The sequence below is a fragment of the Diospyros lotus genome, chromosome 2 (genome assembly GCF_014633365.1).
Source record: "Diospyros lotus cultivar Yz01 chromosome 2, ASM1463336v1, whole genome shotgun sequence".
NCBI classification, from domain to species: domain Eukaryota; kingdom Viridiplantae; phylum Streptophyta; class Magnoliopsida; order Ericales; family Ebenaceae; genus Diospyros; species Diospyros lotus.
In genome coordinates, this window is record NC_068339.1 from 6229911 (window position 1) to 6248561 (window position 18651).

Below are 18651 nucleotides of genomic sequence, written 5' to 3' on the forward strand. Positions count from 1 at the left end.
TTCTATCCTTCCAGTTAATAAGAACTCACCAACAAGAAACAGTTTCCCGAGGAGCAAAGAAACGGCCAGCATTAACATGACATAACTAGGGATAGTTAAACATATCAAAATGATCATTATTATGCAAGAAGCCAGAGAGGCCAGAGGCCAGGAGTACACCTGAAAGCTGAACGGACTGGGGAAAACCAAAACCAGTTGCATAAGTCTCAACCAACTACCACTAATTTATCAGCAGTATAATCACTAAATATAGAGATAATTTACACATCTGATTTTGCTTGCGCTAGTAGTAACATAACCCACAAGTAACAACACATCGTGCCATCATCTAAAAGAGCAATATCCATGTCTATGAGTTTTTAAATTCAAAATCCTACAACACCAAGAGTTCTCTTGATGGAACTATTCATTCATACACAGGCTGCTGAATCCGAGTGTCATTTCCATTTTCACCTGCACCTGCTCTAGCCCCATCTGTTGTCCTTGATTTCCGAAAGGGTGAAGGTACATCTGGTCCAGACACAGCTGAAGAAGCTGAGTGGCCATAATTTATGGGATGATCAAATTTACAGGCTGGCCCAAACTTGCAAATGCCATAGCGGCTGTAATGCGAGCAGATGTTTTGATCCTAAATCATGAAAACCCCAAACCAGCATGAGATAAGATAAGCAAATTTGCATTTAATTGACACTTTTAGGATGTATGAGCTCATCTTCTTGTTGCAAGTCAATAAATCAAATAAGTAGAACTCCATTTTCTTACATATATACAGGTAAGCAACAAATGAAGATAATCCAATGTTTGATATGGCCTATCCTATGAAGGTGAAGGGGTGTGCTATGGCCCTACAATTCATGCAGGATTATAATTATCCGGCAAACTGATTCACAAGATTAGTTGAGACAAAGTTTATGTTTGATTTATTGCCAAGAAAATCTCATGTTCCTATAACATAACCATCACACTTAATTTTTTTAACTTCAAACATGTTATTTGAAACCCATTTCAGGATTATCATTTTTATAGAGAGGAATTAACCAGAAGAAAATTAACCCTCAACAAAATTTCAAACAACTTCTATGAAATGGTTCCTACATGTTTCCAGTCTGAAATTGAGAAAACAGTTTAAAATATGTTTCTCAAAATGCCTGGCATGATCTAGCGGGGAAACAAAAGAGAAAAGTTCAGGTATGCTCCTAAATCCTAATTTTCAACAATAGCATCTATCGTTCATACAAGTTTCTCTAGATATTATTCATGTATAGTATTTTCATGTATCACAAGTCAAGAATCATGATAGTATTTGAATAATTTATAATAAAGTCTTTAAAATTTTCAATATTTTTCACACATACCATGTTTAAATTTATGTTATCTAGCATTGCCTGTTTCTCAAAAAAATTTTGAACCACAATTCAAATATTTGTTCCCATATTTTTCTTCATTTCTGATTCATTATCATATTAGAAACGTGGTAGTAGACAAATTCCATATCTTGAAAAAAAATTTTGGGGAAATCTAGGGGCTGTTCACTTACAGAAAACTGGAGCAGTTTTCCAGAAAAATTTTCCACAGAAATATAAATTAGACACTGCGTTCAAATTGTTTTTTTTTTTTTCTAAATTAGAAAACAGAAAGTTTTTTGTTTTCCAAATTTGTATTGGATATCAGAAAAGATGTTTTCTAGCGTTTTCTTTGTTATAATGGTATTGTGTTTTCCAATTTTTTCAAAGGGAAAACATGGTTTCCCCTTGGATAGCCCCGAGTTCACATTTCGTAGCATCCATCTCCACAAAACCCTTCATCGTTCATCCTTCATCATTCTTCTTTGTGTCTTCCTTCATCATTCATCCTTCAACTTCGCACAAGAAGTGAACAATCCAATTTGTCGATTGTCGCAGAGCCAAGCTTCACTTCTTCCTTCATTGTCCATCGTCGCAGACCGTCGCTGTCCTCTCCTCTTTCTCCATGACCTCTCATCTTCAGGTTTGAAGGTCTTTCACTGCCGATGGTCATAAATCCTTTGTTGTGAGTAACCAACCATCACTATGTATCACCGACCGTTGCCTACCCTTCAGCTTCCTTCAGCAACCTTTCCTCTTCATCTTCACAGACCCTTTGCTGCCCATCGTCAGAGATCTGTCATGAGCTTCACTATTTCCTTTGCCTCTGACCATTGCCTCGAGTCACTGACTATCACCCTGAGTCACAAATCCTTCACCATCACAGTTCCTTTGCCGCCAATGGAGTCCATTAATTTTGTTTTACATTAGGTCAGCATTTGTTTTAACTTAATTTTAGTTTGTAGAAATTTTTTTAATTTTGAACACGTTTTCTTGTTTCTTGAAGTCTAAAAGTGATTTCATGTTTGACAAAAATAAACACATTTTCATTTTTCTTTAATTTTCTGTAGAAAAGTGTCAGGACCTAGTCCTAACTAAGGTTTACTTCGAAAATAGAATTGGAAATGAGGGAGAAATAGAAAGAAATGGGGGAAAAACAGACAGAATAATAGGGGAAAACTGAGAGATATGAGGGAGAGACAGAATGTAGGGAGAAACATAGTGAAATGGGGAAGAAACTAGAATTCTAATATTCCTTAAATTCTAATATGATATCTTCTCTCAAAACTATGGCATAGCCTTGTATAAAGCTATCCAGCAGTTATTTACAGCAGTTACCACCACTTCACTACTCCATAACTGCAAATTATCTAGAATAATACCGAACTACTCCTAATTCATAACTGGAAATAACAACTGAATTAAAAATAACTTCCTAATTCATCTGCATCGTGACATTCCTCCTCTCAAGAAATCATAGTAATTGGCCACTCATTCTTCATCCAATCCCTACTTTCACTATCTGATTCATCCTTCTCTTGTAGTAAACAAACTCAAGGGTTGAACGGAGTTTAGCCACTTGACCAAATCCTCTGCATCGTTTGCTGCCAAGATATCTCCAAAAAAATCATCTCAAATGATAGAAAGGAACTCAAAGTTCTCTGCAAGACAAGACCTAATTTGGCGCTGCAACTCACCAACTGTAGTATGAACAAACAAAGCAGCAAGAGCCCTGTTCCCGATGGCAAATCTTTTAATTTCTTCAGTTATTTCCCTTGGCTTTCCTCCAGTTACATTCTGTCTCCAAGTTTCCTTAAAACTTTGAAACTGCTCATCAATGAGAGAATTCCTGCTAGGATTTTGTTGTAAAGATTAAAAGTTGAATCTTGATTATCTCTATCTGAGAGAGAGGTGATAAAGCTGTTGGGAGTGTTTCAAATTAAAGTGATAGAAGATAAGATGATAAGGTAAGGTTGTTGGGAGTTTTTTCAGTTAAGTGATAGGAGATAAGAGATAAAAAGAGGTTACAAGATAAGATGATATGGTTCAGAAAAATGGGGGGATTAAACAGTTTGTGGAAGATCATTACAGCAGAGATTTAAGTTCAAATTTTATTCCTGTATTTTAGGAGATATTTCAGAGGGCTTTGTGTATAATATACCACACTTGAGTTCAATAAAATTATGAGAAAGCACCCCTGTTTAATCGGGTGTTCTTTCTTCCTACTCGAGTACAGCTTTCCATCACTAAGCACCCCTGTTTAATCGAGGTCAGATCATGACACATAGGAGACCTCCCAGAGTTCCAATCCTGGACATTAGCCAGTCCTTCAGACAATGGACTAGGCACCAGGGGTAATGCAATGGCCTTTACTTTCCCTGTCAGTCCATTGGACAGTTTTTCATTTTTTTCCCTGCAACCTCTCAATAGGCACATCATGATTTATTAGCTCTTCTTCTGGTTTCTTGGCAACTGCGATGGAACTCATTTCAACACTGTTTGTTTTAAAAATTGATTGAGCCAATTTTTCATTGTAAAAGGCTGGATCTCCAACTATCGCAGGGACTGGTCTTTTTTCTTTTTTGAATAATTGAATTAGAATATTCCTTAGAAAGTAATTCAGTTGGAAGACTAACCTAACACCATTTGGCCATCATAATCATGAGTTCGTCCATTTTCCCTTCAAATCTATCCATAGAAGCTTCGAGTGTTTAATAACCATCAACCATGGAGAAAATCTGAAAAAAGCTGGACCTGAGGCCAAGGAAGTGCTCTGAATCAACAGTCGAGAAAAGACTGCACTGATACCAAATGTCAGGACCCTAGTCCTAACTAAGGTCTACTTTGAAAATAGAATTAGAAGTGAGAGAGAAATAAAAAAAATGAAAGAGAAACAGATAGAATAATAAGGGTAAACAGAGAGAATGAGGGAGAGAGACAGAAAGTGGGGAGAAACAGAGTGAAATGAGGGAGAAATTAGAAATATGATATTCCTCAAATTCTGATCTGACATCTTCTCTCAGAACTGTGGCATAGCATTATATAAACCTGTTGGAAAACTTGGAAAAGTGATAAGAAGAATCGGGGGATCATCTAGATGCGGTTCCAGTTTAAAAAATAGATAATTCTAGTGTTTAAATGTTGTATTGTTGTATAAGTTTAAATTTATTTCCTAAGTTTTAGGAGATAAATTTTCCTAGTTTCTAGGAAGTAGCTGTTTATATCTTCTCCTAAATTGTAAGAGAATTATTTGCAGCTAGGGTGTATATATTTTCATTCATACCTCTAGAATTAATTATTCAAGCTTTTCAGCTATCTCAAAGTTTGTTTCATGGTATCAGAGCCTGCTCTTCGATCCTAAAGTAACCTCTATTCGATTCTTCCGTCCAAGTCTTGCAGCTCTATTTGTTTCTTCCATTCACACCCTGTCTCATCAATGGATGATACCCAACCTAATCCCACTCTAACCGAGGCTTCTGCCACGAGTTCTCTGATCAATCAGCCTTCAAGTTCTGTATCAAATCTTTTCTTCTCATATAGATTACTCACCATAAGTTGAATTGGAGTAACTTTAGGGAATGGTTTCAGTTAGTTATGTTGGTGATCAAGGGAAAAGGCAGGACTGGTTACTTAACTAGCTCTATTCCTCCTCCACCGAGCACAGCAGCCACATATGACACTTGGGAAGCCAAAAATTCCACCATAATGGCCTGACTGATCAATTCGATGGAACCTAGAATAGGAAGAACTTATCTATTCTATAAAATCACAAAGGAAATATGGGATTCGGTCCAAGACATGTACTCAAATTTGGAGAACTCGTCCCAATGCTTTGAGATCAGATCTGCGATTAGGACCACACGACAAGGTAACCTAAATGTTACTGATTACTTTAATGTTTTGGTTGAACTTTGGCATGAGATGGATATATTCTACACCATTAATTGAGAATGTTCTGCGAATAGTACAAAATATAGTAAGATGATTGAAAAAGATCGTGTGTTTGATTTTCTACATGGTCTTAACCATGATTTGGATGAAGTAAGAGGCAAAATCTTGGGTACAAAGCCTCTGCCTTCACTTCGAGGAGTCTTCGCTGAGGTACAGAGGGAGGAAAGCCAAAGAAAGGTAATGCTAAATCAGCAAGGTGAGTCACCTTTAACTCGTCAAAATTTTGCTTTAGCAAGTTTTAAACAAGAAAAGAGTCAACCAAGGAACCTAGGACGGGAAAAGTAGTGGTGTGATCACTGTAAAAGGCCATATCACACCAAAGAAACATGTTGGAAAATTCATAGGAAACCGACTTACATAGCTGATGCACCTAAGCAGGAAATAGTACCAGCCTTAACCTATCAAAGGAGCAGATTCAGACCTTGTACAAGCAACTGAATCAAGGTACTCCCTATTACTCTCTAAATTCCAACAAACTCTCTAAGAATACATGGATGGTGGATACGAGTGCTTCTGACCATATAGCCTATTCAACCCGCTCAATGACAGAATACACTCTGTGTGGCAATCCTATAGACATTTCAATGGCTGATGGTACCACTTCTCCAATCAAAGGATATGGAACAGTTTGTATTTCTGGTTTAAAACTTAAATCAATCTTACATGTACCCGATTTAGGATGCAATTTACCGTCAGTCCATAAGATTACTCAAGATATGAATTGTTGTGTGACCTTCTTTCCTTCATATTGTTTATTTCATGACCAAGTATCGGGGAGGACGATTGGCAATGCTAAAGCTAAGGATGGGATTTATTATTTGACAAAGGATAGGATTTTTTCTTCTACAAATAAGGTTGTTTTGACAACCACAACCGATGCCAAGGTTTTGTTGTGGCATAATCGTTTAGGTCACCCAAGTTTTTCTTACCTTAAATTCTTGTATCCGCATTTTTTCATCAATAAAAATCAAACTTTCTCATGTGAACAATGTACCATTACCAAACAATCTCGTTCTTCTCATCCAATTCAATCCTATAAGCCATCTAAACCATTCCATTTAGTTCATAGTGATATTTTGGGACCATCTAAAACCCCTAATATTTATGGTTCTAAATGGTTTATAACCTTTATTGATGATAATTCTAGAGCATGTTGGGTGTACCTTATGAGAAAAAAATCTAAAGCTTGCAACATTTTTAATAAATTTCACAAACTCATCTTAAATATGTTTCAAACTTCCATCCAAATTCTTCGTATTGATAACAGTCGATAATATTTCTCTCATGACCTTACCAATTATCTATTCGAATATGGTATTCTACATCAAAGCTCTTGTCCATAAACACCCACAGCAAAATAGTGTGGTTGAAAGAAAAGGCCACCATCTTTTAGAAATGGCTCGAGCTATGATGTTCACCACCCATGTCCCACATTTCTATTGGGGGGAAGCAGTTCTTATAGCTGCATATTTGATCAATAGACTTCCCTCAAAGATTAAAATTTCAGACTCCCCTTACTGTCCTTTGTTCTCTCTACCCAATCATTAGCCACTTATATTCTCTTCCTCCAAAAATTTTTGGTTGCACTTGCCACTATGTATGTTCACAATAATTAACTCAACCGTACCAAATTGGATCCCAAGGCCCTTAAATGTATCTTTATTTGGTACTCTCCCTCCCAAAAAGATTACAAATGCTATAACCCTCTCAAACAGCAAGTCTTGGTCTCCACATATGTAACATTCTATGAAGACTACCCGTTTTACCCCTCACCAATTTCAGTTTCTACATCTTCATCCCTCCCGGAGCCTTCTCCTTTTTTCTTGCCTTCCCTTGATTCTCCTTTGCCCTTATACTCTCAAGGGGGAGAATTTATGGCCTCTCCGCCTGTTAGTTTTGATAGTATAAGGGCAGATCCTCCAAGTTGATCTCCTATTTTTCCTAATCCTTACTCTCAGTCATATATTGCAGCTGAACCTCATGTCCCAACTCCATATTCAGCAGTTAAACATCCTCTGCAAGTGTATTCTAGACGCCCAAAGATCCATCCTGAGGCACAACAAAACCAATCATCACTTCCAGATGCTGCTTTATCAAAAAAAGCACTGAAAATGAGTGTACCGACAGTGATAATTTGGATTGGGCTACGCCTATTGCTCTAAGGAAAGGAGTAAGATCTTGTGTCAAGTATTCTATGTCTAATCACTTGACTTATGCTAAATTATCCCCTCAGTACAAGAGATTTGTTGCAGGTATTGACAGTATTGCAGTTCCAAGGAATATTCAAGAGGCTATGAGTGATCCTAAGTGGAAAGCTGTAAGTATGGAGGAGATGAGTGCTTTGGTGAAAAATTAACACATGGGAGATTGTTAAACTACTGTCAAACAAAAAGGTGGTTGGTTGTAGATGGGTTTTCACAGTAAAGCATAATGCAGATGAAAGTGTTGAAAGATACAAGGCAAGATTGGTTGCACAAAGGTTTACTCAAACATATGGGATCGACTATGAGGAGACTTTTGCTCCTGTGGCCAAACTCAACTCAATTCAGGTATTAATTTCCCTTGCTGTTAATCTTCATTGGCCTTTACTTCAATTTGATATTAAAAATGCTTTTTTGAATAGTGACTTGGATGAGGAGATATATATGAGAATACTTCCAGGATTTGAATAGGAAATTGGGAGTGGAAATGTGTGCAAATTAAAGAAATCCCTATATGGATAAAAGCAATCTCCAAGGGATTGGTTCAAGAAATTTAGCATGACTCTCAATCGTTTGAGATATAAGTAAGGGTAAACTGATCATACCCTGTTTATAAAGTTCACGGTAGAAGGAAAAAAGGCCATACTAATTGTTTATGTTGATGATATTATGGTGACAGGTGATGACCTACAAGAAATTGAAAATTTGAAGAAGCAATTAAAGACTGAATTTGAAGTGAAAGACCTAGGAGTCATGAGATACTTCCTAGGAATGAAGGTGGCTCGGAGTAAAGAAGGGTTATTCATCTCTCAAAGGAAGTACACACTTGATTTGTTAAAGGAAACTGGGACGTTAGCATGCAGACCAGCTGGTACTCCTTTGGGAAAGGGTTGGAATGTTGAAGAAAAAGAAGACATTCCTGTTGAAAAAGAAAGGTACCAAAGGTTGGTTAGTAGACTAATTTATTTATCACTTACAAGGCCAGACATAGCATGTGCAGCAAGTGCAAGTGTCATAAGTCTATACATGCATTCCCCTACTCAAAAGCATATGAATGCAGTGTTCCATGTTCTAAGATACCTTAAGGGAACAACTGAGAAATGGCTGATGTTCAAGAAAACTAATGAAAGAAGAATTAAATGTTTTGTGGATGCTGATTGGGCTAGTTCACATGAGGATAACATGTCAACTTCAAGTTATTGCATCATGTTATGGGGTAATGTGGTTACTTGGAGGAGCAAAAAGCAATCTGTGGTGGCTCGAAGCAATACCAAGGTCGAATTCTGTGCTATTGCTCAAGGGATATGTGAAGTAATTTGGCTGAAAAAGATGATGGAAGACTTGAGAATATCCTTATCTCGACCAACAGAAGTTTATAGTGATAGCAAATCCGCTATCAGTATTGTGAAGAATCTGGTTCAGCATGACCAAATGAAACATGTAAGAATTGATAGGAGTTTTATAAAAAGGGAAATTGGAGGAGGAGGAATTAGCTTATCCTATATTCCAACTACTGATCAAGTAACTGATATTTTCACAAAAGTTGTTACAAGGCCAGGGTTTGAGTTACTAATTGGCAAGCTGTCATGACCCAAGGAATAATAGAAGGACATCATTGTAATAGGGTTGCAATGGTTTGTTAGGATATTTTTACAAGTTGTTAGAAGCACATGGGTGTTGTTAAGATGTTAGAAATTAGTTAACTAGCTACTATGCCTATAAAAATTCCCATTGTAAGAGGAGAGGATATGCTTGATTTGAATGAATTCTTAATTCTCATTTCTCTCTCTCTCTCTCTCTCTCTCATTCTTCTGCTATTCTCCCTCCATTCTCTCTAATTTCTCCCCCATTCTTCTTCAATTTCCCCTCTATATATTCTGTTCTTGACCTTAAATGAATCGAATCCTTCCGATTTCCATTCTAGTCCTAAGCTAAACCCTAGGACCATGACAAATGGTATCAGAGCAGTCTATCCTTGGCTGTGGTTTTGATTCGAGTTGAAGATCGGTGAAATTAATTTCGGTGATTAAGGCCCCAAGTCAAGGAGGCTGGAGATGATTCTGTTGATTGATTCCGACTTGACAAAATCACATAGCAGATCAGGGCGAATTGTGGCGATTGTTCCCTAGAGGCTGGATCCAAGTCATTGCATAAAAGGCGACTCAGCCCAAACGATTCCAGTGACCGGTGAATTCAACGGAATCGGAGTTCTAACAATCGAATAAGCCAACTTCCAGAAACAATCCAGTCGTTAAGATTGTAGTGAGTAAGGAGTCGATTCTTCATGTTGATTAGAAATTATAGTCGAATCGAACTAGAAGATTTCCAGTCGTAGAATCCACTGCGATTGGCTCTTCCAAATGCCGAAGCAGATTCAAGCCGGGCAATCCTCGGCGGTGATTTTGGAAAACTCACTGTAGTTCGGTTTGGAATTTTGAAGGCAAACTTAGAGGTGTGCCGATTGTTTCTCGACTGTGATTTCGAAAATTTTAGCAGCTGATTAAGGCGGAACATAGGGGTTGGATCTCAACTACTGTGTTGGATTAAGGTGATCTTAGAAAAAGAATTTAGGCGATCTTGGAAGCAATTCGAAGGCGATCCAGAGCTAAAGCACATCCAAAGCCAACTAATCCAAAAGGCGACACAGAGTGAGTGATCAGACCCAAAAGTTGTTGATCTATAGTAATCGACAGTGATTTCCACGATTGGTTGGGACCAACATGTGAAGGCAAAGCCAATTCCGATGGCCCAAGTGAGTACACGTTGGTTGTTAGGTGAAGTACATCCAGTAGCAAATTCGGAATGGGTGAGCCTCTCTCAGATTGAATTTCGAAGGTGAAGCAATTCCAGTAAGTTACAAGACCGAGCCAGTGGTCGCGACCAGTGGACAGTGATTGGGTGGGTTGCGGCAGTTGCAAATCGAGATTGAAGGCGGATAAATTGAGCTTCCGATCTGATTCAAAAGGTATCTGTTGGACAGTAATGAGGCTCGGAGTTCGGGAGGAGGACTTCGACGGTGATTGAGCTAAGAGAATTTGGATCGATTTTTGGGGATATTGTTGCCGACGTGGTTATCGAACAGGGAAGGCGAAGCAGCAAGCTGGGCGAACTCACTTATCAGATCCGTTGAAGCCATGCCAGCTAATTTACGAAGGTGACAGAAGGTAGAATCGAATATGTTGTTCAGTTTGTTGTTCAGTTGTTCACTTATCATCTATTCAGTTTGCTGGAGAATTGAAGATCGCTAACTGGGTGAGGTGATTGCTTGTCTTGGGCGACTATTGTGAAGCAGAAGAGCAGGTGGATTGCAGCTATTTCCAAGGCTGGGTAGTGTGGGTCAGCAAGCCGAAACAAATTTGACGGAATTGGAAGCCAATTCATAAACAATTTCAACCAGGAATTCTCAATTCTAGAGAATTCTGTTGGTTGCATCAAAATTAATCAAAGGAGGCGAGCAGTCCAGGCAATTCCACTAGCTAATTGTATTCTAATGGAGGATGACATCAGGATGAAGCTGAGAGAATCTCAATTGCACCAAAAGGATACTGCATTTTCAGGGGGATGTCTTGCTCGTAAGGCCATGGGGAGTAGTATACGAGGACATTGGAGTCTCAATTGCAGCAGAATAATACTTTATTTTCAGTTGGAATGGAGCCCCAATGGCAGCCAAAGAAGGCTGCATTTTCAGGTGGCAACAACGGGGATAAGGGGCAGTGTAGCCAAGAGAATCAAACATGGGAAAAGAAAATGGATAATCAATTCAATCTAAGGCGCAAGGAAGCAAGCAGTTGGATTCATGAAGAATGCGAAGAATTTGGTCGCATGTTCCGTGAAAAGTTGCAGGAGTTTGCGCTGATACTGATTAAGAAGTATCATTACAACTTTCCGGTGGAATACTTTGATGATTATTGCGAAAGTTTTAACAAGGAGGAATTCCTTGAAATGGAGCAGCCGGAGGAGAAGTGCAACATCAGAAATGATATTAAAGGTGAATGGCATTATCCAAAGGGAATTTGTAATGAATAAATTGATAGGGCAACAAAGGCAAAAGGAGAATTAAAGGAACACACCGATTCCTTTGGAAAAGAAGTTCTCAATGGTGATGTTTTTGGGATTCTGCAACAAGATCAGTTCAACTTTAAGGAAGAGAGTGAGGAAAAGGAATTGGAGGATGGCACTCAATCAATTAACAGCCTCTCAAGCACTCTTACTAGTGCTGAGACACTTGGCCAGGTGTCAATCATTGAGAAATCGTTGGCTGGAATTGAAGTTGCAGCAGCTCCTAATGTTAATGTTCACAAACAGCCTTTGGTATGAGTATCCAAGGCAAGTCTACAATCCTCCATTGCTGTGTTTTGAGGATGTTGTTGATATTTCTGCAACGAAGCATGGTTGTGGGTTGAAAGGAAAGACAATAACTGCAACTAAGGATGAAGGTCTACCATTCTTACTTGTATTGGATGGTAAAGAACTACTAATGGATGTTACGGACATGGATAGTCTTTACGTTGGACTCCAAGTTTCAGCTACCAAGTATGCCTGTCCGGAATTTGCTGATCATGTGCATAGATTGGAGATCAAGCTTGATTGGGTAGGTATTGTAGAAGGTGGGTTGTATTGGATTTGAATGCTATCAAGTTGCTCCCATTGAAGTTCTAGGCCAAATTACGCCTGGGATTGATATCAGACACTTAAGATTGAGGAAGAAGAAGAGGCCTAAAAGGAGAAAGCAAGAAAGAAGAATGAAACGGATTGAGAAAGTGGGTATTGGATGAAAAACAATGAATAGTTGTTGCAAGTTCTTGGGAATAAGAACTCTCTCAAGGAGGGGAGAATTGTCATGACCCAAGGAATAATAGAAGGACATCATTGTAATAGGGTTGCAATGGTTTGTTAGGATATTTTTACAAGTTGTTAGAAGCACATGGGTGCTGTTAGGATGTTGTTAGAAATTAGTTAACTAGCTATTATGCCTATAAAAAAGTCCATTATAAGAAGAGATGATATACTTGATTTGAATGAATTCTTAATTCTCATTTCTCTCTAAACTCTCTCTCTCGTTCTTCTACTATTCTCCCTCCATTCTCTCTAATTTCTCCCCCATTCTTCTTCAATTTCCCCTCTACACATTCTGTTCTTGACCTTAAATGAATCGGATCCTTCTGATTTCCATTCTAGTCCTAGGCTAAACCCTAGGACCATGACACAAGTTGAGAATGACTTGTATCTATTTCTCAACTTGAGAGGGAGTGTTAGAGAACTTAGAAAAGTGATAAGAAGAATCGAGAGATCATCTAGATGCGGTTCCAATTTAAAAAATAGATAATTCTAGAGTTTAAATGTTGTATAAGTTTAAATTTATTTCCTAAGTTTTGGGAGATAAATTTTCCTACTTTCTAGGAAATAGATAGTTTATATCTTCTCCTAAATAGTAGGAGAATTATTAGTAGCTAGGGTGTATATATTTTCATTCGTACCTCTAGAATTAATTATTCAAGCTTTTCAGCTATCTCAAAGCTTGTTTCAAAACCTATTCGGCAGTTATTTACAGCGTAACTACCACTCCACTACTTCTCCACTACTCCATAACTATAAATTAACTATAAATAATACTCAACTACTCTTAATTCATAACTGTAAGTAACAACTGAATAAAAATAACTTTCTAATTCATCTAAGTCATGACAAAAAGAAAACGCAGAAACAGAGATCAAAACTAGAGATGGAAAACAGAAAACATTTTCCACAAATGAACAGGCCCTAGCTCCTCCCTTGTAGGCAATTACAAAAGAGAAACACATGTTAGTGTGCAGTCTATACAGTTGATTTTTTTATAATTATTATTTTTCCTAATAAGTAACTTTTGGATGTTATGTTTTCATATTGTACTTGTTGGTTTTACCATGTCAACTTGGTGATGGAACACAACTATATCAATTATCTTCATTCACCACCATCTCATGAAACTTCTCCATATGAAGATGGTGTTAAAACTTTATTTCATTATTACTCTGCCAAGGGATATTATCCACTACCAGTCCTAAGCCCGGATAAAGAAGGAGAGTTACGTTAGGTAGCCGATAGCCAGCGTAAAACCTAGTCAGATCCAAATATAAATTCTAGACAAACCATCTATTGGGACATAACCCACAAAGAAGTCTAGAATTCAAGTAGCCGACCCCATATAGTGGTATAAAGGCTGGATATGTTGTTCTTGTTGTAAGTAACTTTTGGAATTTTTGTGATAGATCTCACCAAATGACATTAAAGTTTGTGATTGTTCTTTCTCTTGTACAAGAACTATCTATCCCGAGCTTTCTGGAGGATATTAATTCAATAGCAACAAGACAAAAAAGAAGATTCCAAGTAGATGGCGAACAACTGCAACTCCTATGGGAAATATAGGCAGAATACTATTAAAGCATGGAATTAGAAGAGAATGTTATGACAGCATTCCCAAGCATGTATCTTATTAGCACATACAAGATTTAGATGGAAATAGACTTACAGGTCTTAGTGGGAGGCCTTTGTCACTCAGAGCACATGTTGCCATCTTTGGTATCCGATTCTTGGGGTGATGAAACTTGCATCCAGATCTATACTTACAGTCTCCAGTTTTCAAGAAATAACTGCACTCAGGTTGGCCTGGTCGTTCAGGGAATTCATCAACTGGAATATGCTTTTTATGATGCATAAAAGAATTTGTTTCAGCTGGACTACTGAGGGCAAACGCTGGAGGTGTAGGCAGGCTTCTCTCTGGTGGTGCGTATAAAGGTGCCTTAACAAGCCACAAAATAGAGGAGGAAATTAGAGGGGAGACATGGGATTTTATTTCCCTTTTCTTGGGCAAGGGGGCAGGGCAGAAATGTATGGTAAATATGCAGTACAACTCTTTATCAGCAGCATATTAAATACTCGTCTAAGAAAAAAATTCTCAGTGCACAAGAATGATCTTGCATTGCCTAAATAGAACTGCAACTATTATGAATGCGAGCTCAATGGCCAAAGGAGAAATGCACAAAAAACGTGAAGCTAATACCACACAATCAAAAAAAATAGGGCACAAAAATTGAGGCAAAGGGCATTAGAGTAAAAAAATATAATTATTTAGCAGATACTTGTATTTTAAATATAAAGCAATGATCCTCAAGGACATTTGTTGAACATATTTGAGCATTTATGTAAGATATAGACAAAATAAAAGAAATAATGGATTGAATGAGAAATAACAATTCAATAATAAATGTAATTCCCTAAAAACAGCCTGCAACATCAAACAAAAGCAAAGAGCAGCAGCAAGGGAGGTAAAGTAGATAACAGCCATATGAACGCATATATAAGCAATCAAGAGTACTATTTCCCATTAAAATTGAGGAGCCATATAAATATCCGCCAGCTCAAGACAAGACAAACAGTAGTGCTGAGGATGATTGCTCAAGGCAATATAAGTTACCTGATTAAAATTTGTAGCACAATGTAACAAAATACCTGATAATTCCAATCCGGAGTTGGCGAAGGAAGATTCTTGGTTGGTGAAAACATCACTGGGACAAAGGGACCAGTCTCATTCAATGCTCTTGGTGAGGGCCAGGATAAAGTTGATTGGGATGCACCTTGCAAGGAAACAGATCCACCATTACCATACCCAGAATGTGCATCACCTCCAACTGTAGTAGGATCAGGATGATTAAACCTGCAATTAGAGCCATATTTGCAGGAGCCATTTCGCATGTAGAAGGGGCACTCTTTTTTTCCCTGTATTGGATTTTAACCTTGTGAGCATATTTCACAGAAACTCCACAAGACAGGGAAATGACTAAAAAATACATTCTGTATGGCCTAAAAGTCATGAGCCACGAACAAAATCAAATTCTGTATAGTATCAAGGATGGGATTAAGTGAACTTTTGAAATGATAGACAAGAAGTGATACCGGCCGGATTGGCAGACCCACAAAGTTGAGCTCAGCAGCAGGAGGAGGAATGGGAGTTTTTCCTCCACTGTGGTTAAATCTACAAGCATCTCCAAACTTACACCCTCCTGTGCTCAGGTAGTACTGCAGTAACTCATTAGTAACACCACAAGAACAGGTATCAGTGACAACAAAAGTAGGACATTCATACACTACTTGCCAAACCAGCAATAATACTGGAAGTCCAAGAAAACATCATCATGTTAGTCTAATGCAAGTACCACACCTGAGAAAATTTATCCCTCTCAAAGTCTATGAACTTCAGGAAAAAACAAAGTATATTTCATTTTATAAGTACCAGAACCTCCAAAATGTTTGCAATAAACTTAAAAAATTATTTATTTGAGACATTAGAAACTTTAATCAAATACTGTCTGTAAGTTCTCCAATAACTGGGCTAGTCATCTAACTCTGACTCCATGGATGTGCCTGGACTTGACATTAATATTGTCTTTTCTAGAATAGAAAGAAATGGCCATCATATTCTCAAAATATAATACTCTGTACAAGGCAAACAACACTGAATTATGAACTAGTATAACCATTTCTACAATTGGTCAATTATTTGCTTTCCCTCTCTTGTTTTTATTTTTATTTTTATTTTTTTGCACAGGGAGCCCGGTTGCCTCCCCCCGCCGGGGGGGGGGGGGGGGGGGGGGGTGTTCTTGTAATTTCCTAGCCCATTTGTCTTTAACGCATTGAAGCATTAATTCTGGACCATTGCAGACAATCTGCAAATGCATACTCTCTCTCACCCAACCTGACTTCCCCAGCCCAGCCTATTAGGTATCTCTTGCATATGTAATGTCACAAATAAAGAAATCACACTGTAGACACATATTACAACTCAAGCTTGACTAATCAATTTGAGCTGAGAAGGGAATGTTACAATGGATCTAATATACCGACACTGCATGCAAGCATAACCATAACAATTTTGCATATTAGAAATCTAATTCATATTTTGCATTATGGAAATTATCAATTTAAAAAATGTTACTTGTTGCATCTGAAGATCTCCAACCTGAAATCACATAATATTCCTAGTCAATGATGTACTAGAAAAAATATTAACAGTAGCACTAAGAGAGACAGATATCCCAATAGACAGACAAACAAAGTTCAAGCTAGTAAAAACCTTAACTAGAAGCAAACGAGATGAGAAATTCGTACTGTTTTTTCAAAGTATACAAAACATGCATGATCACAAACAATTATGACAGTAACCTTGCATTCAGTCTGCTGACTCTGCTCGGGCTTTTCTGAGTTTTCATCCTTCTCTCTGACCTGCTCCTTAGCAGCGTTCAGTAACATGAGAAGCAGAACACCATAAAGCAGTCAATTAATTACAATCAGAATGAAGCCGTCAGCAAAATGAGACAAAACCAGTGTAAGAATACCCAAAAATTCCCAGGTCTTATTACCAGCAAAAACCCATCGCAGAAAGGAACAGTACAAAACTGTTAAATCGCAAAGAGACAACAAAAACAAAACAAGATAAGTAGATGACTACCTGATTTCTCCTTCTGTCGGGGTGATTGAACTTGCAATTCGAGCCAAATTTGCATGTCCCATGTCGCATATAATACGAACAATCGTCAGCATCAGGCCTCAATGGATAATGGGGTCTTCTAAATCTTCCTTCCTTTAAACCCCCAACCACCCTAATCTCCTCTCCAACATTCTCATTGTTATCATCATCATCATTCTTCTCATTCTCACTCCCGTTATTATCTTCATTGCCCTTATCAGCACCACCACTACCCTTACCGTCGTCGGTCTCCTTTCCGTCCCCGCCTTCAACATCCACTCCGCTGAGAGTACCCTTTTCATCGCCTTCGCTCTTTGCTCCGCCGACGTCCCCTTCGGAGTCCCCACCATCCTCGCTCACTTTTTCCCTCTCTTCAAGGACCAGATTTTGAAGCTCTTCATTAACCGTTTGCTCATTCAGAACCTCCTCGCCATCGGACTGCGGAGTATGGAACCCTTCCTCAATTTCTTCCTGGTTCTGAAGCTCTTCGCCAACGGATTGCTGATTCTGAGGCTCTTCGCCAAGAGGTTGCTGATGATTCTGAAGCGTTTCCTCGACGGCTTGCCGATTGCGAATCTCTTGATCGCCGACTTTCTGATTACGATGTTCTTCATTGGCGAATTGCGGATCAAGATCGCCAGGAGGAGGTAGAGGGCAGGGATTCAGATCAGGATGGACAGGAGTTGGGGACTGAAACCCTAACCCTAGTTCCGGCCGCTCATGAGATTGGTGGTGCTGAGGTTCATCTGTGTAGGGTTTTGGGGCAGAGTTTCCTTCAAAGCCTTCCATTGTCCCTCCACATTTCAAACCCTAATCGAGCCTTTTGGTTTTGAGACAGAGAAAGCGCCTTTCCGCTCTGCTTTCTGAACTTCTGAGAGAGACAGACAGAAGAACACTGAAATAGATGAGAGAGAAATATGGAGATATATATATATATATACATGTAGAGAGAGATAGAGAGAGAGATCTCTCTTTCTCTCGCTTATTGCTCTTTAATCCATATATTTGTACCTAATTAATTATTATGTTGTAAACTTTTTGTTTTTTCCACCAATTTTTTTTTAATCTGTAAAAATTAAAAAAAAAATAAGTCCATAAAAATATCTCCTTTACCTTAAGTTTGGATATTATTATTTGATCTTCTTACTTGGATTTCAGCCTAAATTTACTTTAATTTTGAATTTAAAAAATCAAATGTTTAAAACAACATTTACATAAGTCTTGTTTTAAATCACAAAATTTAAATTATATTATTTAAAATAATAAATTAAAAAAATTATATCAAACTTTCACATTCCTTACAATTTTAGAATTAATTTTTAATTCATCAAAAAATCATTAAATGATAACTTAGTGAATAAGTTGAATGAAAATGAAGATAACTCATGTGTCTTTTAATTGATAACTTAAAAGAATTAAAAAAATATTATAAAACATTATTAGATAATAAACATAAGTTGAAAAATAACGTGCTAATTAAAAATTACATAATTTTTCACATCATATTTCTTTCTGTCTAATTTATTCGTCAAGTCAAATTATTATTAACTGTAAGAGTTAATGATTTGCAAAGGCATTCTAAGATGGTAACAAATAGATAAGGTAGTACATTAAAAAATTATTTTAATACATTACCCACTCAAGTAGAAAGAAA

General features: G+C 37.8%; 1 protein-coding gene across 4 annotated transcripts; it reads right to left on the reverse strand.

The window, feature by feature from the left end:
- Positions 1 to 200: 200 nt before the first annotated feature.
- LOC127794877 (zinc finger CCCH domain-containing protein 67-like) lies at positions 201 to 17906 on the reverse strand. Of its 4 annotated transcripts, none has more exons than XM_052326149.1 (7): positions 16980 to 17906; positions 16694 to 16753; positions 16467 to 16490; positions 15428 to 15550; positions 14984 to 15250; positions 14004 to 14273; positions 201 to 628 (listed from the first exon to the last, which is right to left on the reverse strand). In XM_052326149.1, the coding sequence occupies exons 1-7, from the start codon at positions 17784 to 17786 to the stop codon at positions 407 to 409; spliced, it is 1773 nt and encodes a 590-aa protein (XP_052182109.1). In that variant the 5' UTR covers positions 17787 to 17906; the 3' UTR covers positions 201 to 406. The 4 variants fall into 4 exon arrangements, with proteins under 4 accessions (XP_052182109.1, XP_052182108.1, XP_052182110.1 ...); XM_052326148.1 differs by having other exon boundaries at positions 16694 to 16759; XM_052326150.1 differs by lacking the exon at positions 16467 to 16490 and having other exon boundaries at positions 16694 to 16759.
- Between the last annotated feature and the right edge of the window lie 745 nt (positions 17907 to 18651).